Here is a 27,038-nt window from a genome sequence, read left to right as displayed (position 1 = left end):
ACTTGGTTTGGGAACGCTAGACTTGGTACTAGGCAGGTAAGTGGATAAAACACACTTCTGAAAAGTTTCTCTCTATCCACTAAAGGAAAGAATATTAGTGATGGAAAAGACAAATTCATAAGTAGATGCTGAAGTAATTTAATTAGAAAAAAATAACCAACCAACCAAAGAACGAATCAGTGCTTCTCTTTCCCCCCCACCCCTCCTTAAACTGTACTAACAATGTTGGAGAATACTGGAAGAATTGAGGGAAGGATGTTAATCTGTATGCCATGATGAAATAACTACTGACTGCTTGGTGTCTTGTATACAGTGAATGGAATGGATTGAAAGGTGTAAAATGATGAATAATGAAGGACTATTAATTTTTTTCCCAGTGAAGAAATAGCATAGAGTTTGTTTTTTGGAGACAGTGTGTGTGCGTATGTATGTGTGTGTATGTACTTCACTGATGTGTATACTTATTTACTACATCTAAAGGTGAAAGCCTAAAAGCTAATTTTGTACAGAGAAATCAAATACCCTGTTTGATTGTATTTCTGGTGTCACTTTACTGTCAGTGAAGCATCGTAAATAGTAAACACTGTCTATTGCACTTTGCAAGGAAGGAAAACAGAGCTTCACCTTTGGTTGTAAATCCAAGTTTCGTTTTCCTGGGACTGGTCATAGGAGCAAGATTATATGTGGAGCTTTAATGGATGGGAATAAATGAAGGGTGTATAATATACAAGCCAGCTGTTTACTACTGAGAGAAGTTATCCCACTTGTACATTTTGAGGTGTGTTTGCCTATATGGACTTGATAATTTAAATGCAAAAATACCCCCAAATTAAAGTGGTACTGATTTTCAGAATGGGAACATTGCAGAAATCTAGTTAATTTCAGTTCAAACAGGGAAAGAAAGTAGTGTAGGGAAGGGAATAGAATGTTACTGAAGGTGGGAGTGTGGAAAAAGAAATTTAATTAACTGCTAAGAATGGGGAGTGGTGTGCCAGGTGAAGTGGGGAGGTAAAATGAGAGGAAAAGGGACACAAAAAGCAGGCTAAATGTTGGAATACCAGTAGGAGAGTGAAACATGGAAAGCCATAAAGGCATCTTCCACATACAGCTTTCTTCTGCAGTGATTCATACCAAGCTAGAAGGGATGTGAAGCTAATGAAATTAGTGGCTAATATGCTGACATAAAAGCAAAACTTATGGTGACAGTGTGTGGCATAAAAAACCATGGTTGCATGCATTTTGCAGATGGAGAAAATGAGGAATGAGTTAAATTATATGCTCAGGAAAGCAAAATCACTAAAAAGCTAGTCACAGTCGAGTTATTTGTATTCTGGGATGAGCTTTTTTGTAAGATTAAGGAATAATTTTGTGAACAATAAGATGGCACATGGAGATGTATAGTTGGAAATTGAAACATCTGCTGAAGCTAAAATACATCTGTCAGTTGCCTAAAGATCAGTCCTTTCATGAGTACTGTATCTTGGTATGAAACAGAAATATGACTCTGGTTTTAGCCATCCTCGATGTAGAAGTGGAAATAAGAGGAAACACTGATTGTCTTTGTGCATCACTTGCATGATTTGTCTCTGTTGAAGAGGTTTCAGAGAATGAGGGGTAATACAGTCCTGTTGTTAAACTGCTGATTTGAGAGTTAGGAAATCCAGGTGTTCTTTCTCTGTGTTTGCAGTGTGAGTGGGAAGTGAGTAATCAGTTTTCCCCATATACTAAATGGAAATAGTGATATTTTATCAAATATGTAGCTTTGTTACTCTAGATTGTGCCTGTGTTATATAAATCTCTAGACAGAGAAATGCAGCAACCTGCAGATGGATCAACACAGGAAGATGCTAGTTTGATGTTAAAGGTTAACTTGAGAAAATGTGCCATAAAAACAGAGATATGGACTGGACTGTATAAATGTTAATCATGATAGTGTTCGTGCTGGGTAAGGGCTGAGTATCCTTAAAGGAGTAAGGAGAAAAAGTAAACATTTGTTTTATGCCTTTTATACTAGCATGGGCAGAGGATTTCGGAAGCTTTTTTCCTGTTTGAAACATGTATGCAGAATCTCAGAGTTTGTTTTACAGATTATTCTCTTCAGTGTACGTTATTTTATTTGCCTTTTTTTTTTTTTTTTTTTTAAAGCTGGATTGAAAGTGAAGCACAATGGCTGCTGTCATCTCAGATAGTCCTCCAAACCCAAGCTGCAAAATCATGACATTTAGGCCTTCGATGGATGAATTCAGGGAGTTCAACAAATACTTAGCGTACATGGAATCACAAGGTGCTCATAGGGCTGGAGTTGCAAAGGTAAACATCTATAATGTAGAAGGAAAATTGTTCCTAATACCTGTTTTCCCAGTATTTGTTATTTGTTGATTGCAAAACTGACCTTTTTAGTATTTAACATTTTTTCCAAATGATTTTCAATGAATAGATATTGATCTGTTACTCTTAAGAGAGAGCTTTTTGGTATCTCTGATATTTTGTGCAAACTAATGAAGACGATTTATACTGTTTTGTCTCTAACCGTCACTTATTTCCATGTTTACAATAGCAAAAGAGGATCTCTTCTTAAGGCAGATTTAAACTAGTTTTTGGCAAATCAGAACAAAATAGGGAGTTCATAGTATAAATTGGAAAGTCTTGATATACCAGATGTTGAACTCGGTCTTTTAGGGTTGTGTATAACTGTATACTGGAGCAAATAATCCCAATACAGTCAATGGGTGTATGCATGAAGATAGTGAGGCACTATTCTAATGGAAATAATTTTCTTTTTAATGGTGATGGTGTTATCTTTTTGTTAATGAGAATTGGAGGTACTGCTAACTACCATTGCATTGCCCTTTGAACAATAGTATATCCAGGATCTTACAGCAGGTGTTCCTCACCTAATGGAGAGTGATTATCAGAGATTAAGTCTGATGTAATTTAGTGTTACATCATCTAAGTATTTATGCTGTATCTGTTTTGCCACTTTTCAAACCAGCAGGACACAGTGCAGGTCTAGAAATCCTAGCTTAGTTATTGTAAGTAGTCAGTGGGAATAGCTGTCTTCATCACTGGGTTTTTAAGCTAATGTTGCAAAGTCAAGACATTTAAAAATTGAGAGAAGAGAAACAAACCCTGCAATTCTTGGATTCTCCCTGCCCACTCCCTCCTCCCTGCTTCCTGTAAAACAAAGCAAAACTGAGCCCCTTACACTTTGAAAACCTTGTAGTTTATTTGCTTCCTAATTTCTGAGGGTAGAGTACATATAGGTCATATTTTCAAACTCTTCTTTGCAAACAGGAGTAGAAATGTGATAAATGGACAACAAAGGAAAGCCTGAGCTTAATTTTTCACATATTCAACTATATTATGGAACATATTTGTTTGTGTGGGAATAAACTATTGCAGTCCTCTCATCTTGAACAGTAAACTTTAGTGACATCTGCTCAACAGATTTAAGCCATTAACATGTATGTAAGCAGGAGATTCTAGCTATGTGTCATTCTGTGGATTACGTACATGGACTCAACGTTAAAAAAAAATCTCATTATAATATTGTTTATATAAATATCTTTATTTCAACTGTTGGTAGTTTCTAATCCTGTTTCATGGGGATCTAGCCAAAGAAATAGAAAGTGCCTTATGACCAGCCACTGAGATGATACTGATTTTCTTCTATTTCAATCTGTTTATTCATATGTAGTGTGCTTGCTTTCTTTGGTATGTTGTGTATAAAACAAAGACAGGTATGCATAAATTGTACTCCTTGCTTTCTCTGCCTATATGAGGAAGCTATTATATGAACCAGGATTAGTGTGTAATATGTTTGGAAAAAAAAAAACCCTAAAAATGAACTAGTTTTGTTTAAAAAGAAGAATAGTTGTGATATGCTCTTTATCATGACTATGTCTGTCCTAGACTGCAACTAATCTTTTCATTTGATAGTATTCAAAACCAGAAGCTTCTTAATTTCAAAAACAAAACGAAACCAAACACCTTATTTAATTTTCCTTTAAAGACTGTCTATCTATTTACCTCTTTGACAGTTCTCAGGAGGTTTATCATCAAATACGATACTGAAATGCTTAAAAAGCCTATGCAAGCTTCTGTTCTCATTTCTGAGACATTCATAATAAAGAGGAGCTTCAGTTACTCTCCGTGAGGTTTTTTTGTAGTGCTTATTTTCTGTCAGGGATTGAAGCAGCTGGAAATGCTGGTCAGTGGCTTCCTGATACGTGGTGCTCAGTGCTCCTCTGAGGCTGCTGGTATACTTAAGATTAGCTGTGGGACTAAAATATGTCATGGTTTGAGCCCAGTGTACTAATCATTTGTGTGTGTGAACTTTAGGATATCTGGAAAAGTATAGTTTTCCATGTCTTGGCATTCTTGGTTACAAAATTTCAGCCAGTAGGTAGTGTAAAAAGACAATGAATTTGTCTTATTGGAAATATTCTTCAGATTTTTTTGAGACGTGAATATAGCTTCAGTCATTGTTCTGTTTTGGTTCCTTATCTTGATTCTGGTTCTGGTTCCTTCCCTGCCATCCAGCAATTAAACCTCCATGTGCAACCAGTGTAGGAGAAAAGGGCAGAGCCATTGAGGATGTCATGAGGAGAGCAATGGGCATAGTAACATTAGGAAAGAGTGTGAAAGAAAAGAATGTGAAACAATTTTGCCTTTATTGTATAATTTAAAATTTGTGTAATGTTGCTGTCATCTTCATATCCTTACTTCTGGTGTTCATAGAATCATAGAATCGTTAAGGTTGGCAAGGACCTCTGTGATCATTGAGTCCAACCTGTTAGCCTAACTGCCTCGTCCACCTCTAAACCATGTCTTTAAGCACCACATCCACATGTTTTTTGAACGCTTCCAGGGACTGTGATTGTACCACTTCCCTGGACAGCCTGTTCCAATGCCTAACCATTCTCTCCGTGAAGAAATTTTTCCTAATATCTAATCTAAATCTCCCTTGGCACAACTTGAGCCCATTTCCTCTTGTCCTATCACTTGTTCTACTCTCTCTCTCTTTCTCTCTCATGAACTCTTTAAGGAGGTATCTTTGTGAAGATTCTGGATTAACATAATTTTCTGCAGTAATCAAGCATTAGATTAATTCTTGCATATATGAAATGTGTATGATCTGAATATACAGTTATTACTGAAAAGCAAAGATGACATAATATCAGTAAAATATACTAATGCTGTCATTTTAAAAAGAGTGGCATTTAATGTTAATATGTAAAATTTGTTTCCTGTAAACTGCTTTGAGGTTGAAACACCTTGAAGGAACATTGTAATGGGCCAAAGTAGTAGTTATCTTTTTAGGTTATGCACAAGAATATGTAAAGCTGACTTTTTAAAAATACTAGATGCAACAGTGACATCTACCAGATGTTTCAGTGTTTTAAAGAGTATAATGCAGATGTTTGTCTGTGGAATGGATGCAGGCATATACTGTATTTAAGTTACTTTAACACTAATCTAGTAAAAAATTGGTCTAAAATGGTGATTGTGGCAACAGAAGAACAGAGGTTAGGCTGTGGTCTCTTCTTCTTCACTGTGGTGTAATGCTGCAAGATGTAGATTAGAATCCCATAAGTGAATTGAAAATGAGTTGGGGAGTCCATTCCAGTAATTTGACAATCAAAGTACTTCAGAGATATGACACCTTTCAGGATTAGTATGAGAAGCAGGCAGTAAATTTTCAATGCATATCCCTAGTTAACTCTGTTTAACCCGTATTAATTTTTAAATTTTCAAGCTACATTTTTTTTTTAAAATGTAATTAAATACAAATTGAAACCACTTTCTTTCTTGATGAGATCATGAGCTGCTTCCTTAAGGATGAATCTTTCAGTGTTGCCGCCATTATCAAACTATAGCTATTTATTTTGTAGGTTGATCTGGCCTATACAATTTTTTTCAAAAAAAGAAATGATATTTTTTCTGGTTCTCTCATTAACATAATCTCTCAATGAGGTGATTATTATATCTCATTATCAGGTAGTAGGGATGGAAAAATTTGGCTACAAATTACTGTTTCTCTCAAATTGTCCACATACATGCAATTAAGAGAAACTGAAAATTAGCAGAGTCTTAAAAATAATTCCAAGATTTGATTTACAGAGGTTATTGCTACTTTTATAGCACTTAGTTTCATATTGTTTCTGTTGAAGTCACAAAAACCGAACATATCCAATAAGGGCAGAATTTGGCCATGTAGTCAGGGATTTGTGATATTTTGCATAGTATGATTTGGCTTGTTTGAAGTTAGTATCCCTGTGCTTTTATGATTGAAAATTTGTGTCTCCATTTTTTGACCATACACCTAGGATTTAATTCCCATTCCATCTATCACATTTCAAAACCATTTGGGAAGCTCTTCTCCACGTACAGCTTGTTAAAATGTGATAGTCACAGGAGAACAAAAAGTGCTTTTATTTATCTGTATTTATATGCATGTGGGATATCTGCTGCACTGGATTTATAGAACACCTGGAATAATGTCTATGATACAAGAAAGCATAACAAAACCTTTTAAAAATGGTTAATTGCATTAGTCATGTTTCAGTTGTACTGTGACTGAGGAAGGGCCCTTTTAACCATTCTGTGTAGCTCTGCTTTCTGCTTCTTCTGCTTGATACTAGAATAGCAGTTAAAACATCTCTAGCTGTTTTCAGCCTGCCGGTTAGTTGCTACATATTACTCAGTTGTCTTGAGACTTTTTATATTCTAATTGCCACTATTTTTTTATATATCTCAAAAAAATTATATATAAAAAATAAACCAACTAAGTATTTTTAAAACAAATCTTACCAAGTCAATAATTCATACTGCAAAAGTTTAAGGGACATTTTCTGAGTTTTGGAAATTGAATTTAAAATAACAAGAATAAAATATTTTTTCCTGTTTTGATAGTAATATAAAGTGAACTTACAGAGGACTTAATTTGTGTTAAGTCCAGGATGTACAGACTCAACTAGGAATGCAAAGAGAATAAAGACTATCAGAAGAGCTGTATGCGTATGCAGAAACAGTAATTTAAACAGAGGTCATAAGCAGAATAGGCATACCCAACATTTAGGTTATATGTGAAAGTGTAAGGGGAGAAGGCCTCTCACCTGTGTGGAAGAATATGTGTATGTAAATAGGGATAAAAATGGCTTTAAGGCTTGCACATGTTGTCGGAGAGGGGAGTGTGGGGAATAAAATATTAGGGAAAAAAGTTCCTAATACTACGCCTGAAACAAATGATTAAGGTACTAGACAAACAACATTAAACCATTTCCAGAGCAGATAATATACTGTGGCATCCCTGGAGCAAATTGGCTAAAAATTTCTGTTAGGCTTTTGAAAGTCTGCAATGAGCTTTAGGCATAGATAATGTATTTTAGTTTTAATGTTACAGCAGATCCTATACTTACAAGGGAAAACAAGGAATAAAAGCAATAGAACAAATGAGAAACAAGGCACACTGATAGAGTAGTTGCTCTTTACTTGAATAAGAAATGTTTTGGAGTCTCAAACTGCATTTATATAGAGCGAAATAGTTAAATTAATTTGCAGTCACATTGGCAAGTAGAAAAGTAATTTTGGAACATGATACTGAAAATAGATGTTGGCAAGTACAAGAAAAACAATTTTCAGAAGAGTTGAGTCAGAAGTAGCTACATAGAAATAGTAGCCAATGCCATTCAGAATCAAATGTAGAACAGGAGACAGTATACGAAAGGATTTAACAGAAATTTATGCGTTGATAGCACTCTGAAATAACCTCAGTTGTACTACTATGCAGCCTTCATGGAGGAGACTGAATGGTATAACTAAGACATTCCTATCTAAAACAGAATATATATCACACTAAAAAACATTAGACAGTGTTAATATGCATAGGATGTTTGAGATCTTCCCCCACCTCCACCAATGAAAAGGCCTTGCCTTAGGTTTTTCCTTTTTTATATTTGAGCATTGAACAGCTTGGCTGGTGAATTCGATCTAGGTTCCTTCCATGGAATAAACTTAACTTGCCTGACTTTGAAGAGGTTATTTTTACTAATGGGAATGAGAAGAGGCTTCAGTGGGACAGGTCAACGGTAAAAACTCAGAGACCTAGTCGTTATTTCCAGGTCTGATACTGACTAGCTGTGTGTCACTTTGGACATGATATTTTAACATCTCCAGTCCTTGCCCAGACCTTTGTTAGAAAATGCAAATTTTTGGGGGCAGGGACTCTATTTTTATTTTGTTTTAAAATGATGCTTAGCATATTGGTCTCCACAAAATTCACTTCTCTAACTAGTACTCTAATTACAGCAATAATAAACATGCTCCAGTTAGCTGGAAGAGGATATTTTGAACCTGTATTCACAAAAATATTGTTATTGCTTAAAACATGCTGACCTTGAATTAAATAAGATAATGCAAATTTTGCTTTTTGGTATTCATATATTTGAGCCAAACCTACAAGTTCGTGCTTAATAATCATGAAAATGGAAATCTCTGTGCACATATTTGATTTCTATGCATATATTCTGAATGCATGACTTCTCTGCTTCCAAACCAACATCTTGTATTTTGTTGATGTGAGTATAATTTAAGATTTGTTTGAAAGAAATAAGTAGGAATCACAAGATGATTCAATTATTTTTTTTCTCTGAAAGTAAACAACAATGAAACTTGCTAAATAGTCTCTGTACAACTGAAGTCCCATGGAAGCTGAGAAGGAAAAAAGGAAAAGAGGGAGTTGCATCTGTGTAAAAACTGGATAAAAATGCCTGTTTATGTTTAAAATAAAAACATTAGGTATGGAAGTATGTTACTATTTGATAACTTTTCTTCAGCTTGATGTTTCTGTTTTGGTGTGTGCTTGCTAGCATGAATGGTCTTGATCAGATTTCTTCGAGGGATGGGCTGTTTGAGTACATTAGCATTACAATTTGCCTATTTGTGATTATTTTCCAAAGGCAGCAAATGATCTCAGGATCCATCTGTGTTATTTTTTTAGAATTTTTTACTTTCTTGGAGTGATGTAATAGCAAAATCTCTAATGGACAATATTTTGTGTAATCCTGAAATGCTTATTAGAGGAACAGCCTAGCTAGTCTAGTGTAAAGGCTATGTCTAAGATGTGAATTAATTATTCAAGTAATGTAATTTGTACGTGGTAGATTCGTGTTTATGAAATCCATCCTACTCTGTTGTATATTACTTTAAAAGTTTCCAAGCCAATGCCTGTGAAAATTTGATTTGAGCTCCATGGAAAAGCATGAATATAATGAGTGGATCAAAGAACATATGGGCAAGTAAAAGTTCAAAACAAATATATATATTAAAAATGTCTGTGCTGTGTTTTAAAACTGTTGCAATTTCAAATCTAGAGTTTTCTGTTTTCACATAAAATAATAAATGCAAGGAATGTTCAAAATTGCACAGTCTGTAAAAGAACACTGGTGTGACTACAGGCTTCTTTGAAATTCCTAATGAATTTATTGCTGACACTTTAGAATCTGCTGAGGAGTTTTTGTAGACTTTGGGCAATTTTGTGGTATTTGCAATAAAAGTGTTAACTTTACAAATGGTTAATCTGCACATAGCTTTAATCTTTAATTATGAGGTTTAAATCACGTTAATATAAAAATTAGTATATCTAAATTAGTGCAAACTCTTACTTTAATAGAGTTGTTCCCTGCAGTTTTATGGGGATTAAGCTGAACAGACTCTAAAATCTAAACCTCTCTAAAATAGCTTTATTTTTTTTTCATTTTTTCAGTAAGAAATAAAGTTATTCATACTGTTTGCACCAAATAACATTTGGACAGGGGACTGTCAATCTTTTGTGTGAATCTAAATTTCTTTTTTTTTTTTTAAATTGAGGATAACAATTTTATATCATGGAGTATGAAGTGTTTGTGAATTATAAGGCTTTCTGGTTATAAAATATTTGTCTGTTCTGTTATTATACATGTGTATGTTTGCACAGTTGCACATGGTTGAATTGCTATAGATTACTGAGTTGCTTCTTCTGAATTAAGGTAATACTATACCCATTTTGAAGTGGTATCTGCATTATCTAGGAGCACTTACATGGTCAGTTAGTTCCTGTGAAACAGCTGGTAAGGAAGCGTTCATTTGATGATGTGGGCATATTTGACTTGTTCTTTTGATTTTTCCAAAGTGGTTTGAATTGGTATTGCAACTGTTGATGTCCTGTTTTCTATTTCTGAATTTAAAGGTTATCCCACCAAAGGAGTGGAAGCCAAGAAAACATTATAATGATATTGAGGATTTGGTGATTCCTGCTCCAATTCAGCAGATGGTCACTGGCCAGTCAGGGCTCTTTACACAGTACAACATTCAGAAAAAGCCAATGACAGTGAAGGAGTTCAAGCAGCTGGCCAACAGTGACAAGTATGTATTTGGGAGGGTCTTGCTTAGAAAGACAAATATTTATTTGTTCCTGTATTGTGGTTTCTTTGAATTGTGCTAGGCAGCTGGTGATTTTTTTCACTTACTCAGTACAGGCTTTCCTGTCTCCTAAGTTGTGGAAGGGTACCACAGTATGAATCTTGTTTGTGTTTCTGTTGTTGAAAGCATTCTGTGCCATGGCAGCAAGAAAGCATCTGAAAAACCTGAGACGTGATGGTTTCTGTCTACCTTTTTTTTCTTTCTGTTCTAACAAATGCTTATGTTGAAAATAATGATGATGATACAGACTTATATTTGAGTTTTGTTTTGAGTGCACTTATTAATGTTCAATATTTAGTTCTTTTTTTTGGCCTAGATACTGGAATGGCCTATCATCATGTAATTCTGAAAAAAACCCAACATCTTTTTTAACTCACCCGGAAGTTTTTGCATTAATCTAAGAGAACTCAACTGCTGCACCTAGCGAATGTCTACATTCTGGTTATGGCAAGATGGACATTAAGGGAGGGGAAAAAAAGTCTATGAAGGGCTAGGTACTATACTAAAAAGTTTCAAATTGGTGGGCATTCCAAGAAGAGGGAAGTGATAGAAGGAATTCTTCCCCATTCCTTTTGGCCATATAAAAAGAGTAAATTCTACTTTAGTATTTTCTCAAAACTGACTGGAAATAGTTTCTGGAAGGTGAGTCAAAGGATCCTAGAGAGAAAAGATATTTGAATATAATGAAGGAAGGTAACACTGCCCTAGTTTGAAGGAAAGTTTTCATAAGTTAATTTAAGAAATTAAGAGGTAAGAAGAGAAGCTGTTATCAAGATCAGGAAAAACTAGGACATGAAGAGCTTTTGAAGAGGATCCTCAACAAACGTTCCATAATATCCATGCCTGTGTGGAAGTGCAAAAATGATCTCCTTTTTTCAATTAAAAATGATTGGTATGTTTCTGCCCATATATTACTGGTGAAAAATTAAGGCTATCACACTTAAAATTTTTTTCCTTTGGTAAGTGGGAATGGGAACCTATTTTGTAGTTCTTAAAATTATTTGTTCAGGAACTGTTAGAGGGGAGAATAAAATATAAAATCTGTGTAGTATCTGATGTAATTTTCTGTGATACTTGTTCATATATGTTTAAAGTTTACATTTGATTAACCCATGGTAAAATGAGAAACACTAATTTCTTAAAATAGTTTGATAATGCAAGGATACTGTGAAGGTTTTAATATGTATCATGATAGTTAAATTTATTATATTCTTTCTCAGGGAAGATATTTTGGAAATGTTTCTGACTTTCAGTTTTCATGTTTTTTACTGAAATCAGTTTAAAACGTCATAGGTAAAGTTAAGAGCAGTTGGGAGGGTTTCTTACCTATTAATAGCTGTAGGTCTTTCTCCATATTCATTACTGCTCTTGAGAAAATGTGTCATGTAACCTCTTTTGACATTCTTAATGCACTCTGTATTTCTTAAACTATTAAGTAGCTGAGAACCCCTATTCTCCCATAAAAACAATTTTGTTCCTTAATGAAGACGACTTCTCTGTTAAAGACTCTTTTCTGAGTATTGTGATGTTATCCATTTCCTTTGGGAAAGAGAGAAGGGCCATGAACATACAAATTAAATCATAGTTGCCTTTAAAAGGGTTGTGTGTGCTCAGTCTAATGCATTGCATCTTCCATTTGTTTAGGCATTTGCGATTCACCATTGAACCAAGGTGCTTCTCCACCTTGACCTCTGGGAAATACGGGCATATCTGCATCTTGTAATCAAGATACTTGTGTTATGGTAACTGAGGTTATGTATCCATATTACTCAGTGCCAAGCAGAAAAACAATCTGGTTTCTGGAGCCATATCATGAGAAATAATTGAAACAACTCCATTGCTGAGAATGCTTTGGTTAAGATGCCTTTTGCTAACTTGCTTGTCTCTGTTCTGTGTTATTGCATGATGTAAATGTACCTGGTCTACTTAATTCTTGTATGTTTGGATTTTCTTTCCAGTAGTTCAAGTGTAGCAAGTTGGCAGTGCTAATGTGAAACTTTACTTCCCAGAGTTGCAGTAATGGGGGAAATTTTTCTTTTCTGAAGTCGTAAATGTGGGAGAACAGAGGCCTGACAAAGGATCCTGATGCAAAAGCTATTGATGGATGTTTTCTATGGTAGTGTGCTTGTATTGTGTTCCCATTAGATTTTACATGAGGTTTGAGTAACCCTCCAAAAGTATATACATAAGTATATTTATGCATGTAAAAGTGTGGTGCCCTGTGCTGCACTAATGGAGTAAAAATAAAAATTTCCTTAAATGTTTTTTTTCACTGCATGGTAAAATTTTTGGTATCAGCTGTTTGAAACATTATGCCTTTTCTGAAAAGGTTTTCCTGGGGAAGGAATAAGAGAAGAAAGTACTGTTTTTGCCTGGCAGGGCTCCTGCTTGGCAGAATTAGTACATTTGGGTTGGTCTGAGACAGGCTTGTGCAGGACCTTCCTCTGTGTCTTTGCAGAGCTGGTAGTGAGGCAGGAAAATAACAAATACTGTCAATTAATTGGCTTTGCCGTGTGTGATTTTTCTGTGGAAGAGAAACAAAAGGGAGGGCCTCAGCCTGAGGACAGTCAGTAGATGTGCTGTTCAGCTGCTGGAGACTGAGGAAAATGTTGTATGGGTAGGTATATGACTTCAGTTACTTTAGCTGCCAGGTAGGAGGTTACATGCTATGGTGAATCATGAAACTAAGAATTCAGGACAACTAATAAGGCCTCTATTTCAGTGAATTTGGAAAAAAGTGATCTCTTAGAATTCAATTTGCAATATCAGAAGCATAGTCCATTGTGAAGGTGGTTGTTGAAAGACTATGCTGAACCTTTGCTTACCTCTTCCTCTGCAGATACTGCACCCCAAGATACGTAGATTATGAAGATCTGGAGCGTAAATACTGGAAGAACTTGACTTTTGTAGCACCAATTTATGGAGCAGATATCAATGGGAGCATTTATGATGAAGTATGCATAGCTTTTTATGAAGTTTCTCTCTTCCAGCCCTCTTTTAAAGGGTACTATATTTAGAGGATACATTCTTGCTTTGTGACTGAGAATCTGTCTGTCTTTTGAAATCTTTGTGTTACTCGCTTTAAAGACTCCAAGCAAGGTTGAAATTAACTCTACATCTGCAAGAGTCAGACAGTTCTGTCCTTAGACAGTAGGATATTGCTGCTCTTCCTGATCATGAGACTCTGCCTTTTCTTCACTTTGAACTCTCCAGAACTTTGAGATTCCTTCCTATTTATTTATTTGTTTATTAACATTTCAGTATGCATGCTTCCTGTGTACCTCTGTGGAAATCTAGTGATATTTTAAATAATGTTTACTTCAAAATTAAAAGATGAAATACTTTATTTTTCTCTCTTTCACTGAGGAAAAGTGATAGCTGTACTTCATACATGCTTGGAATGCCTGCAGTTCCCTGGAAATGTGCTTACAATTACAGTGTACCTCTGAATTAAAGTAGATGAAGTGGAAACTTCCTAAGGAAATGAATTTTGCTGGTTACTTGCAAAGATCTCCATGGATAAAATGGGACTCTAAACACAGATCTCATTATCCAAAGAATTACAGAATATCCATTGATACCAATTAGGCTATGTAAGTAGCTATAGGAACTAGATTTTGAAAGGATTATTTAAGTAATGAGACTAACAGAAGAAATGTTAGCATTTCAAAAAAGATTTGAGGATTTAAAAAATACAGGGCAAACTTGTCCAGACGAATCTACCATGTGTGGAGTTCTTGAGTTATTTCATGTTCTATGTAACTGCCTTATCCAATCATTCAAAAAAAAAAAAGATAGACTTTGCCTGTGGCAGATGGTCTGAGACTGTGCTAATGTTTCATATTTCTTCACAGAAGATAAATTACTTGAAGACTCTGTCCAAAGATAAATACAGTCAACCAAGATGGCTTAAGGCAATTCAATTTTTGCACTAGGTTATGTGATCTTTGAAAGATAGCTATAAATGTCCAGTGGTCTGTTGTTTAGAGAAAGCAGAAAGTCCAAATTTTATTGTGTGTCCAAATAGCTGTATAAAAATGATTTAGAAAATAATTGAACATTCTGATTTGGGGTGTTTTTGTGAAGAGACATTCTAGATGGCTGTAGCTTTGTGGAGACCAAAATGGGGCACAGGAAAGCAGTGTTTCTTTCAAGAAAGAGAAGCTTGCCCTTTTTCTTCTCTGATTTTTTTTTTCTTTAATATTGGCAGATAATACCTTTCGGCTTGGCTTTTTACAAATGTGCACTTTGTTTTGACTGTATTTTCTTTGGTCTTTAGTATCTTAAGGTTACTATTTCTAGTAAGGTTACAACATTTCCAAAGAAAAGAAAATGCAGTAGTATCCAGTTTTGAAGGGCTGACTGGTCAAAGAAAAGGTCAGAGATTTCCTTTTCAAGGAATTGCACTCTCATTAGATTGGGAGGCTGAGGAAGGGAGATCAAAAAAGCAAAGGGTGAAGTGCGATGAGCAGCATTCAGCAATCCTAACTCAAATGTTAGGTGCATAGGAAGGGGAGACAAAGAAAGCACTTGAAGCTATAGGGAGTGGGGAATAAAGGAGTGAGGAAGAAGACAGTAATAGTTTGAATAAAAAAACGTTAATGGCTGTGATTAAATGGGTATTATTTAAAAGCAAACAACAAAGGAGAAGTGTTAGTGAAAGGAATAGACACTGAGGAAAGAGAGTGCACAGACTGAGCAGTTAATGTGACAGCCATGTCACGGTCTACAGTGCAGTGGGGTTTAGAGGAAAAGAAGGAAAAACCCCTGGTACCAAACTGTTGGTGAAAAAGTTATGAATGCCACTGATCAAAATGTTTTCTCTTAGAATATTTTTGCCGAAGTTAATTTTTGGCCAGCAGATGGTGTACTTGCACAACTAATATTTTTCATGTCTTACACTTGAAGAAAGTGTAAGAAAGTATCTTTTTGATTCTGTTTCAAATTAGAGGTTGTTCTTAGGTCTTCATTCAGCTTGCTTCAGGATTGTCATTATTTAGGGAAAGGAGATGAATACAAGTAGCTGATGTTTTGGGCAACCTACAGCAGAAAGGGGATGGCTGGATTAATTTGTCATAACAGCCTATTTGCAATAAACAAAACCAAATGCTTACTTTTTACAAAATGCATTTTATAGAAAACAGTGTGTTATTGATGTTGCATTTAATACAGAAAGGTAAATATCTGGCACAATACCAGGTAGAAAAACACCAGGAGCTTAGTGAAAGTATGATGCATATGTGTAATTGAACCATCAAAATTAGTGAGAAATGCTGCTGTGCTACAAGTCATTATCCTTTAGTTTAAAAGTTTACCAATTATGTTTTCTTTTCCACATGGTAATGTTCAATTTTACATTAAGACATCCGTATCTGAAGCATGATGAAGCCTTAATTTTTACTATTTAGATTGTTTAAGAAACAATGATGTTATTTGTGGAATCCAGCACCTTGCTGACATTGTGCCGGAGAGATCATAGATCTTGAAGTATTGTTTGTTTTTCCTAGATCAGAGGATGACAGATTCTGAGGGGTTTGGAAGACGGGGCAAAGTTAAAAAGCCTGTGTTATATGGAACAGCAAAAAACCCCAAACAAACAAACAAAAAAACCAACAACAACCAAAAAAACCAAAACCATCCACACAGGAACAAAGCTGTAAATGCATGCTTTGAAATTTGACAACTACCATCAATGAGTCAACGTTTACCCTTGTGATATTTGGATTATTCCAGAATCTCTGTTGTGTATTTATAATGTATTTATTGTTATTTGACAATTCCGAACATAGATTAAATCTTTATGAATAAGGAAATAACCTATGAGAACAAGTGTTTTTTACACTGTATAGAGCTTTGTAGAAAATAAATTTAAGATAGTTGAATGTTTGCTTGAAATATTATTCTGTGCTGTATGCATTTTAATTGCTGTTACATTTAATTACAGTGCTTTGTAGGAGGATGACAATGTAGGTGACTCAAGAAAAAGCATTGCACTAAGGAACAGATTGTAAGGATCATTATTTATATTAAGATTGTAAACATTATTTGATACATGTTCAAGGTTCTGTCTTTTTGCTGCTATAAGGTCGTCTGGACTTGAGTGAAAATTAATATTCCTGAAAGAGTTTATAATGTCAAGAGTAAAGCACCAGTCTCGCTAGCTGCAATTGTTAAACTGATTTCTGAGTTGATTATGAACACCTAAGAGTTATGATTGTTTAGGAATTTTAATCGAGAAGTGATGATTTATTTTTTTATTGTGTTATACACAAGACATACATAAGACAGCTGTCTTCCTTGTGAGTTAGCACGAATATAATGCCAACTTCAGCCAGCTTAGACAGTGAATGACTAGGCTGTGAAACAGTTGCAAAAAGTTACTGTTCCTGTCAGGAAGAGGAAGGAAGGGAGTTATTTTGTTTCTGATATCATAACTTTATTAACTTTTTATTAACTTTTCTGGCAATTGTACCTGTGAGTAAATTGAAGAGTGTGATTCACCTACTTTTTCTGTACAGTTTCTATTCTGGTGAACTACCATTAGGCCTTCTACTTCCATAACATTCCCAACTGTTGTTTAAATTAAACCACCAATCCCTGAGGCCACAAATTAAGTTGTTTCCTTGTTGGATGAGATACAAGGAGCTCAAATCAACTTTTTCTGTTTCCTGTTTTTTTTGTTCGTTTGTTTGTTTTTTAATTAATGTGAAATTGTATTTGTATGGACAGATGGGGAAGATGTATGAAACCCCTACATGGACTGATCTAGAAACTAGGGGGAAAAGAATCTTCCTGGTTTCAGAGGGAGTTCCAAAGAAAAGTGACTGATTTGATGTTTATAATGGGTCATAAAACACATCTGACTTCAGTGCCATCAATGGTATCTGCTATTTGGTAGAGAAAGGTTAGGGTTTGGAAGCAGCACGTATAAATGTTGTCTTGCCTCTCTCTCACCACTCTTCGGCTCCTGTCTTGAAGAGATCACTTTAGTTCTCCTTTCTTTCTCTTAGTTTTATTCCTCCTGATAAGACAATTTCTAATGCCTGCCTTCTCCCACGGCTAAGCTGTGGGGAGCATATTTGATTAGTAATACACAAATGATTGAGTCAGTGGAGTTTGTAGGCTAACAGTTGGTTATTTGTGCTGAATTGTAGGTGCATCTCTAACGTAATATTAACTCTAGCAAGAGATGGACTCAAGTTTTGTGCTGTATCCCTTGACAGAGGAGCTAACTTGATTTTAAAGCAGCACCTTGACGTTATATGTAGAGTTTGGATTTGACCATGAAATAAGTTAGGGATGGCATCTGAGTTGTAGCTTAACCTAAGGCTGCAGGAGAGCAGCAGGTGTAAGCAATGCAAGAGTCTCTGGAGGGCCTCAGTGACAGTTTACTGACCAAAGCTGTCTGCTGGACCTTCTATTTATAAACAAGGAAGGACTTGTTGCTGATGTGAAGGTCGAAGACAGGCTTGGCTGTAGTGACCATGAGATGGTGAGGTTCAGGATCTTAGGAGGTGTCAAGACAGAAAGCAGGACCACAACCTTGGTTTTCAGGAGAGCAGACTTTGGCCTCTTCAGTGATCTGCTTCGAAGAGTCCTGTGGGATAAGGCCCTGGAGGGAAGAAGGGCCCAAGAAAGCTCATTCGTATTCACCTCCTCTAAGCTCAAGGGTAGTCCATCCTAATGAGCAGGAAGTCAGGCAAAAATGTCAGGGGTCTGCATGGATGAGCAAGGAGCTTCTGACAAAACTCAAGCATAAACAGGAAATACACAGGAGGTAGAAGCAGGGACATGGAACCTGGGAGGAATACAGAGACACTGACGAAGTATGGAGAAATGCAATTGAGGACATCAAAGACTACTTGGAATTGAATCTGAGAGGTGTCGAAAGCAACAAGAAGGACTAATGTAAGTGTACTGCAGGGATCAGTACTGGGTCCAGTCCTGTTTAACATCTTCATTAATGATTTGGATGATGGGGCAGAGTTTGCAGACGATACAAAACTGGGAGTATCGGCTGATATGCTAGTGGGTCATGCTGCCATCCAGAGGGACCTTGTCAGGCTGGAGAAACGAACTGACAGGAATGTGATGAAGCTCAACAAGGGGAAGTGCAAAGTGCTGCACCTCATGAGGCAAAAATCCCATGTATATGGGGTACCTGCTGGGGGCTGAAGGCTGGAAAGCTGCTTTCCAGAAAAGTCCTTTGGGGGCCCTGGGGGACACTAAGTTGAACACGAGCCAGCAATGTGCCAGTGCTGCAAAGGTGGCTAACAATGTCCTGGGCTGCATTAGGAGGAATGCTGCCAGCAGGCCAAAGGAGGTGATCCTTCACTTTTATTCAGCACTGCTGAGGCCACACCTGAAGCGCTGTGCCCAGGTCTGGGCTCCCCATCTCTCCCCAGAGATACAGAGCTACTGGAGAGAGTCCAGTGAAGGGCCTGTAAGATATTGAAGGGTCTGGAGCATCTCTCATATGAAGGAAGGCTGAGAAAGCTGGGACGACTCAGCCTACAGAAGAGAAGGCTTGGGGGGACCTTATCAATGTATATAAATACTTGTAGGGAGGATGCAAAGAGGATGGAGCCAGGCTTTTATCAGCAGTGCCTGGTGACAAGACCAGAGGCAATAGGCATGAACTGAAACACAAGGAGGTTGCTCCTGAATATCAGGAAACACTTTTTGACTGTGAGGATGTCTGAGCCCTGGCACAGGTGGCCCAGGGAGTTTGTACATTTCTCCATCCTTGCTGAGATAGTCCTACAGGTTGTCTTTTGCAAACTACCATAAGCATATATCTTGTATGCCATCCTTTACAGCATTGTATTGAGTTTGCATGGCAAGGTTTTGTTAGCCAGGGGGCTACAAGGGTGGCTTCTGTGAGAAGCTGCTAGAAGCGTCCAATAAAACCAGTGCCAGCTGGCTAGAGGACAGACCTGCCTCTGGCCAAAGCTGAGCCAATCAGTGATGGTGGTAATGCCTCGGGGATAACATATTTAAGAAGGGGAAAAAAACCTGCTGCACAACAGCAACTGCAGCTGGAGAGAGGAGTGAGAATATGTGAGAGAAACAACACTGCAGACACCAAGGTCAGTAAAGGAGGAGAGGGAGGAGGTGCTCCAGGGGCCAGAGCAGAGATTCCCCTGCAGCCTGTAGTGAGGCAGGTTGTCCCTCTGCAGCCCATGGAGGTCCACAGTGGAGCAGATATCCACCTGCAGCTAGTGGAGGACCCCACACCTGATCAGGTGGATGCCCGAAGGAGGCTGTGACCCTGTGGGAAGCCCGCGCTGGAGCAGGCTCCTGGCAGGACCTGTGACCCTGTGGAGAGAGGAGCCCACACTAGAGCAGGTTTGCTGGCAGGACTTGTGACCCCATGGGGGACCCATGCTGGAGCAGTCTGTTCCTGAAGGACTGTACCCTGTGGAACGGGCCCACGCTGGAGCAGTTCATGAAGAACTGCAGCCTGAGGGAAGGACTCATGTTGAAGAAGTTTGTGGAGGATTATCTCCTGTGGGAGAGACCCCATGCTGGAGCAGGGGAAGAGTGTGAGGAGTCCTCCCTCTGAGGAGGAAGGAGCGGCAGAGACAACATGTGATGAACTGACCACAACCACCATTCCCTGTCCCCCTGCGCTGCTGTGGGGGAGGAGGTAGAGAATTTGGGGGTAATGTTAAGCCTGTGAAGACAGGACGGGTAGGTGAAAGGTGTTTTAAGATTTAGTTTTTATTTCTCGTTATCCCACTCTGATTTGATTTGTAATAAATTATTTTTTCCCCAAGTCGAGTCTGTTTTGTCCGTGATGGTAATTGCTGAGTGATCTCCCTGTCCTTATCTTGACCCATGAGCCTTTCATTATATTTTCTCTCCCCTGTCCAGCTGAGGAGGGGAGTGGATAGAGCAGCTTTGGTGCGCACCTGGCATCCAGCTGGGATCAACCTACCACAAGTTTGTACAGGATGTTACTGGGTAGCTTAATGAGGGGACATGAACTCCTGATTTTTTTAACTGTGGGAAGTTCTGCATGTTTTAGCACATGATTATGTGACCCACTTAATGGATGAGGGGAAAAGGCCATGGATGTTGTTTACCTGGACTTTAGTAAAGCCTTTGACATTGTTTACTACAGCATTCTCCTTGAGAAACTGGCTGCTCATGGCTTGGATGGGTGTACTCTTTGCTGGGTAAAAAACTGGCTGGATGGCTGGCCCCAGAGAATTGTGGTGAATGGAGTAAATGGAGTTAAGTCCAGTTGGCGGCCAGTCACAAGTGGTGCTCCCCAGGGCTCAGTTCTGGGGCCAGTTCCGTTTAATATCTTTATCAATGATCTGGATGAGGGGATTGAGTGCATCCTCAGTAAGTTTGCAGACAACACCAAGTTGGGTGGAAGTGTCGATCTGCTGGAGGGTAGGAAGGCTCTAGAGAGGGATCTGGACAGGCTGGATCGTTGGGCCAGGGCCAACTGTATGAGGTTGAACAAGGAGAAGTGCCAGGTCCTGTACTTCGGTCACAACAACCCCATGAAAAGCCACAGGCTTGGGGAAGAGTGGCTGGAGGACCTGGGGGTGTCGGTTGACAGCCGGCTGAATATGAGCCATCGGTGTGCTCAGGTGGCCAAGAAAGCCAATAGCATCCTGGCTTGCATCAGGAAGAGTGTGGCCAGTAGGAGTAGGGAAGTGATTGTCCCCCTGTACTTGGCACTGGTGAGGCTGCACCTTGAACACTTGGTTCAGTTTTGGGCCCCACACCTCACGAAGGACATTGAGGTGCTGGAGCGTGTCCAAAGAAGGGCAACGAAGCTGGTGAAGGGTCTGGAGAAGAGATCATACGAGGAGCGGCTGAGGGAGCTGGGGTTGTTCAGCCTGGAGAAAAGGAGGCTGAGGGAAGACCTTATTGCTCTCTACAACTACCTGAAAGGAGGCTGTAGTGAGGTGGGTGTTGGTCTCTTCTCCCAAGTAACAAGTGATAGGATGAGAGAAAATGGCCTCAAGTTGTGCCAGGGCAGGTTTAGATATTTAGATATTAAGAAAAACTTCTTAACTGAAAGGGTAGTCAGACACTGGAACAGACTGCCCAGGGACGTGGTTGAGTCCCCATGCCTGGAGATATTTAAAAGGCGTGTAGACGTGGTGCTCGAGGACATGGTTTAGTGGTGGACTTGGCAGTGATAGGTTAACGGTTGGACTTGATGATCTTAAGGGTCTTTTCCAACCTAAACAATTCTATGATTCTATGTGATATGTGCTTTCTCTGTGATCTCTGCATAGTTGAGATCGATGTGAGCATTCTTTCACTTAGGTCATTGGTTCTGATGTGCATTTCCAGAGAGAATCTACTTGCTTCTGCTTTTTTACCCACCCTTCAAAAGGGTGCTGCAAAGCAATGGTTATATCTGAAAAGATACTAAGAAGAAAAGAAGAGATCAAATGAGGGAGATTGTATTTCCTAATCTGTGTGTTTATGGTGCAGAGGTTCTGTTCATAGCATTTTTCTGTCTGTATTCTATGCACTTTGAGGAAGCAATAAAAATCTGGCAGGTTTTTTATTATATTCATTGGTGTGAGTGAGTGGGTGTGTGAAGAGAGGAGTGGGTGACCAAGCACAAATTTTTCTGTATGTTTCTCCCACTGCTTTTCACTCTGTCTCTTAATTAGGTTTTTTACTATTCTTTATTATTTGAGCTGTTGCAGTCAGTTATAGGGGCTTTTTAATCCTAGTTGTAGAACAGATGTCTTGTTTGCCAGGGTAGTATTGAAATGAATCCATGAGAGAATCACAGGAAACATTAAACACTGAAAAAGATTTGTGTGTATTAATGTATACATACAGAAATCATGTTCATAAAAATAGAATACGTCATGCTGTTGGCTGATTTGTTTAAGTGCAAAGGATAGTATCATCTCACTATTGTAAGTACTTTAAAAAAAGGAAATGAATAAAAAATAATTTAATTTGGAGCCTATTTTATTCTTATCTGCAAAGAGGTCAGTGCTTACAACCTTGAGCTTCACTTACCAGTATTCTGAAAGCTATATTTTTCTTCATGTCTTTGAGAAAAGAATGGGTCAGCTCCTTCTAAACTGTTCAAGTGTTCAGATATTTGAGCGCTGCTTGTGAAGGGTCCCATTTTATCTCCACATTGCATTAAAAGCTGGTTCAAAGGCTGTTAAGAGTCATAAAAACTCTTGATAGTAGTTTACAGTAAGTTTGAATCATCTACAGAATTAGTGAAGATTGGAATAGTGGTCTTCTATATAAACTAATATGGACCTTACAATATTTCTCTGAGGAAATACAAGGCAAGTCTAATGTATATAGCAATGACCATAGATGGTAAGATGTTTCAAGCCTTTATTTCTTTGTTATAGTAAAGAAAAAAAAATGTTATTTTTCAGCTTTTTTTCCTGATGTTGGATTGTGTGGTACAGTTATCAAAGATCACAGGTATTTGCCATAAAAAATGTGGATAAATTAGAAATACTTCCTTTACACATTCCCTTGAAATTATTAGAATATTCTGGTATTACTGTGATATTCTGAGCAGAATCAATATTTGATATTTTCCTAACATTGAATAGATTATAATGTCTAAATGGGTTTTTGTATTTGTAAGAAACTACCAGCTACACCTTATGGTCATGTAATATGCGTACTGGTGTTCTAATAATGGTTATTAAATATAGCATAACCTGCTAAAATATACTTTCATTTTGAGAAGTATTGTTATGTCTTGACCTGTGAAACTGCTCTTTTACAGCTCCTGTGATCTTTTTAGTGTGCATTGCAATTGTAAAGTTTAAAAACAGTTATATAACTATTGGAAAAGTTAGAATTGATATTTTACTTAAAAAATCATGTAAACATTTTAATTCATGTTTTGGAATATTAAAAAATACATCTATAAGGGAAAGTAACAGCTTTAATAATAATTTACAATAATTACTTGTTAACAATCTAGGCATAAATATAAAAATGTTTTTTTTTTAAGTTCAAGGAATGTATGAAGATTTAAAATAAATCAGTATGATTTTAGCCAATGTCAGTGAACATTTCCTTTTGAGCTAAGACTACTTGTCAAAAATAGTCTTTAGGAAATGACATAGCTCATGCATCTTGAGTGTAGAGGTTGTGGATTGTGTATTTGGTATATTTGGTGTTTTGAAGCAAACTTTTTCTCCTGGGATTGTTCTCCATGAGAGGATTTGCTTTTGTTTTAGGGACAGACCACTAGCAGTTTGCTTGGTGACTAGTTGTGACTTGACTTAACAGAGGGTAAAAAGATGAGATGTGGTGTTAAAAAAAAGGATAATTTATTCTTAACTATCACTTAATTGTTAATAAGAGAAGAGTTAAGATTTCAGGATGTTATGGTTGCTAAAAGCTTACATGGATTAAAGAAGGTGACTGGATGAATAAATTGGTAAAAAGCCCACAGGGTACTAACAGTAGAAGGATAACACCTCTGTCTGGAAAAATCTTCCATCTGCAAATTGCTGCAGGCTGCAAGGGTAGTCTGGGGAAGTACTCCTTTGCGTACACTGTTTCTTGTCTGCTTTTGGCCACTGCCAGAAAGAGTATACTCCCTACATTAACAGTTGATTTTTATCTAGTGTATTTATTGTTGTCTTCTAACCTTGGATGTGTCTCTGTGCCTACATGGTTCAGTCATTGCTCTTATTTTGCTGTATTAATTTGTTTCTGCAGATTGACTGCACAATTTGTGTACAGAGATAAATTTTATGTGATTTAAAAAAAATAAATCTGTAAATTAATTAGAGGAATAATTAGTTAAAATTGTTTTTTCAAACAAATTTTGTATTTTACATCTCTACTACCTTGCTGATGATTATGATTTTTAGATTTGAAAGGTGCAAATTTTACTGGCATCTGCTATTTGAGTTCATATTGGTGTTTAGGTTTTTTTCTTTTTTTTTTTCTTTGATAGTGGTCCTCATGTTAATTTTTCTTTTTATTTTTAAATTTCAAGTGCCTTTATGTCACACAAATGCATCAAAGCCAAAGCCTCCATTTTAAAAAAAGAACAAAAATTGCTGTCTGGAATGAACTCATTCTGTAAAAGTCAACTACTCCTTTGTAAAAGCCCCAGATAACTTGCAGATAGTTTTTCTTACTAAGTGAAATAGTCATAGCAGGCAGTCAGAAGTGCTTGTTCAATGAGAAGGTTGAACTTCACAGAAGTTACCGTTTTGTATATCAATTCTAGTTGACATAAAATCTCAAAAAAACAAGGAAATGAAAACTGAGAGTATTACATTTTGGTTACTTCTTGCTTTAACCTGTATTCTTACTTCACCACCTGCCCAACTATTGAATGTCACCATGTGTCTTAGTCTTAATCAGCTTCATCAGGACTGCAATCCGCCATCAATTCATTCCCTAAATTTGAGTAAGATTACCAGAACTGTACAGAGTTCAGTAATGGGGGCTGTGGAGCGTTAATGGTGTGTTTAGGGGCTGTCTTCCCAATAAAAAAAACTTGCCTGAGTTGAGTTTGTAATAGTTTTGATTATATTTCTTGTTTTTCTGACTGCTTGAGCACCAGCTAATGTCTTCCCTGAAGGTGCTAATAATTGGTGTTATAATGAAGTCTAATCTCTTTCTCTTCAGTTTTGTAGCTTGATCTTGGTGATACTGACTCTTACATGCTGTATTACCTGAAATTAGAATTGCACTTTGTGGATGAATCTGAAATACGATAAAAACTACATGCATGGCTTTCTGAGTGGCTTTTAATATGCAAATTTTATAGACAATAATGTAAGGACACAGCTGAAATCCCATGAAATCAATGGATTTCTTCTGTGGTATATTTCTTACGCAGTACATCACTATGGCTAGAAATACCTCTGAAGTGATGTAATAGTTTTGGTTTTTATACTCTTAGGAGAAATGGTAAATTTACGCATGTAAATTAATTTTTTAAATAATTTTTCATACTATTTAGTATTACTTTGAAAGTAATCAAAAAGCATAGATAGGCCCAGTGAAACTTAGTGGCTTCCAGCTATCAACTCATGAAAGATTTTGTCTGCAGCTGTTATTTCTGTTGTGTATTGTGTGTCAATCCATGTTAGATTTGATCTATTAAGTGTTGAGCAGATATGAACTTACATTCTCTGCTCTGAATATCTCAGACTTAGAACCTGATCTAAACCTTACTAAGGTCAAGAGAATTTTTCTTTGCGTAACTTCAGCTGTCTTCTAGAGTGCTTACAAATTTGTATTAATCTACAGTCTTTTGAAGGGCTAGATCAGGTGTGTATCTTTTGACTGAAACTATTACATAAAACTGCATTACTTTATAAATTTATTAATACATTTATTATGTATCTTTTTCAGGGTATTGAGGAATGGAATATTGCCCATCTTAATACAATATTGGATGTTGTAGGAGAAGACTGTGGAATTTCTATTGAGGGTGTAAATACACCATATCTATATTTTGGCATGTGGAAAACAACATTTGCATGGCACACTGAAGACATGGATCTCTACAGTATTAATTATCTCCATTTTGGGGAGCCAAAGTCATGGCAAGTTTAAATTTTTATGAAAGATGGTTTCATTTATCTGTTTGTTTCAGCTGACTAAACCAAACAGATGGGGTACAATTGCATCACAGTGATAAGCTTTACTCAAAAGCTAAGATAGAAGGTTTTGTGTGTTTTGGTTTTTTTTTTTTTTTAAGCTGATAATGCTATGAAATATGTGAGATTTGTGATGTAAAGAACATCACAGTAATGCATTCTTTTATTTTAAAGGAAAAGCCTAATCAGAACAAATAAGCCTTATGAGTTCAACAGAAAAAGATTGTAATGATTCAATATAAGAAGTTTAATGAGTTGGGAGCCCCAGGAGTATTTGAGGGAACTTCTGTAAGGCCTCTTTGAAATCAGTGTCTTTGGTTCAGTTGTCCTTTGGGACTGCCTAACATGTTTTGTATTAAACATGCGTTTAATTGCTTTTTTGAATCAGATTCTTAATATCTACTGTTAACTCAGTAGTCCCAGTAGGAGATAAGATTCAGTGTTAAAGGTACTTCCTAAATAGGAAGCTTCTGCTATCCTTTCTCTGTAATCTTAGATTTTTGATTGAACAGCCTTAATAGAGAGACAGGTAGGTTTAATGTTATACATATACCACAATCTATATGTGTATCTTAAAGGATATGAGAAAAATGTTTTCCTTTTGATTATAAAATCTTACTTTTTTTCAAAATACCTGTGAAGAGAACATAAAATCATTAGAAAGATACATAAAAGATATGTTATGCTTAGTTTGGTTCTGGCAGTTTCTAGTCATCCAAACTTAGATGGAAAACTTTGTAGCTGGTAATTCCATAAAACATTATTGGTTATTTTTATACCCATACAAAAGACACAGACCTATGCAACATGATGTAGTTAAACTAAGAAGGTGGTAAATTGGTCAGCTGCTGGTTCTTAGGTCATTGCTTTAGGTTTACCTGCTTGTCTTGTATAGTGGATCTCTTGCATTTAGACAGAGAAGATAAACACCAGCTATTGCAGTAATGCAAATCTATGTTTTGAATTGATTAA

General features: G+C 36.9%; 1 protein-coding gene across 27 annotated transcripts in view; it reads left to right on the top strand.

Annotated features, from left to right (window-relative positions):
- KDM4C (lysine demethylase 4C) overlaps positions 1-27,038 on the top strand; it is a 292,096-nt gene that overhangs the window by 14,187 nt on the left and 250,871 nt on the right. For 15 of the 27 annotated variants that reach the window (XR_015701120.1, XM_087742689.1, XM_087742692.1 and 12 more), the window contains 4 exons: positions 2,146-2,310; positions 10,229-10,404; positions 13,301-13,415; positions 25,819-26,012. Coding sequence is in view for 26 of the 27 variants with exons in the window: in XM_087742689.1 (XP_087598815.1) it covers positions 2,167-2,310; positions 10,229-10,404; positions 13,301-13,415; positions 25,819-26,012 (629 nt within the window). In the remaining variant the exon portion in view is untranslated. The other 12 variants (XM_087742690.1, XM_087742697.1, XM_087742693.1 and 9 more) reach the window with 12 other exon arrangements.

The sequence above is a fragment of the Nipponia nippon genome, unplaced genomic scaffold, assembly GCF_047370975.1.
Source record: "Nipponia nippon isolate SJK-2023a ecotype South Korea unplaced genomic scaffold, ASM4737097v1 scaffold_8, whole genome shotgun sequence".
Classification (NCBI taxonomy): domain Eukaryota; kingdom Metazoa; phylum Chordata; class Aves; order Pelecaniformes; family Threskiornithidae; genus Nipponia; species Nipponia nippon.
This window is presented reverse-complemented; position numbering and strand designations above follow the sequence as displayed.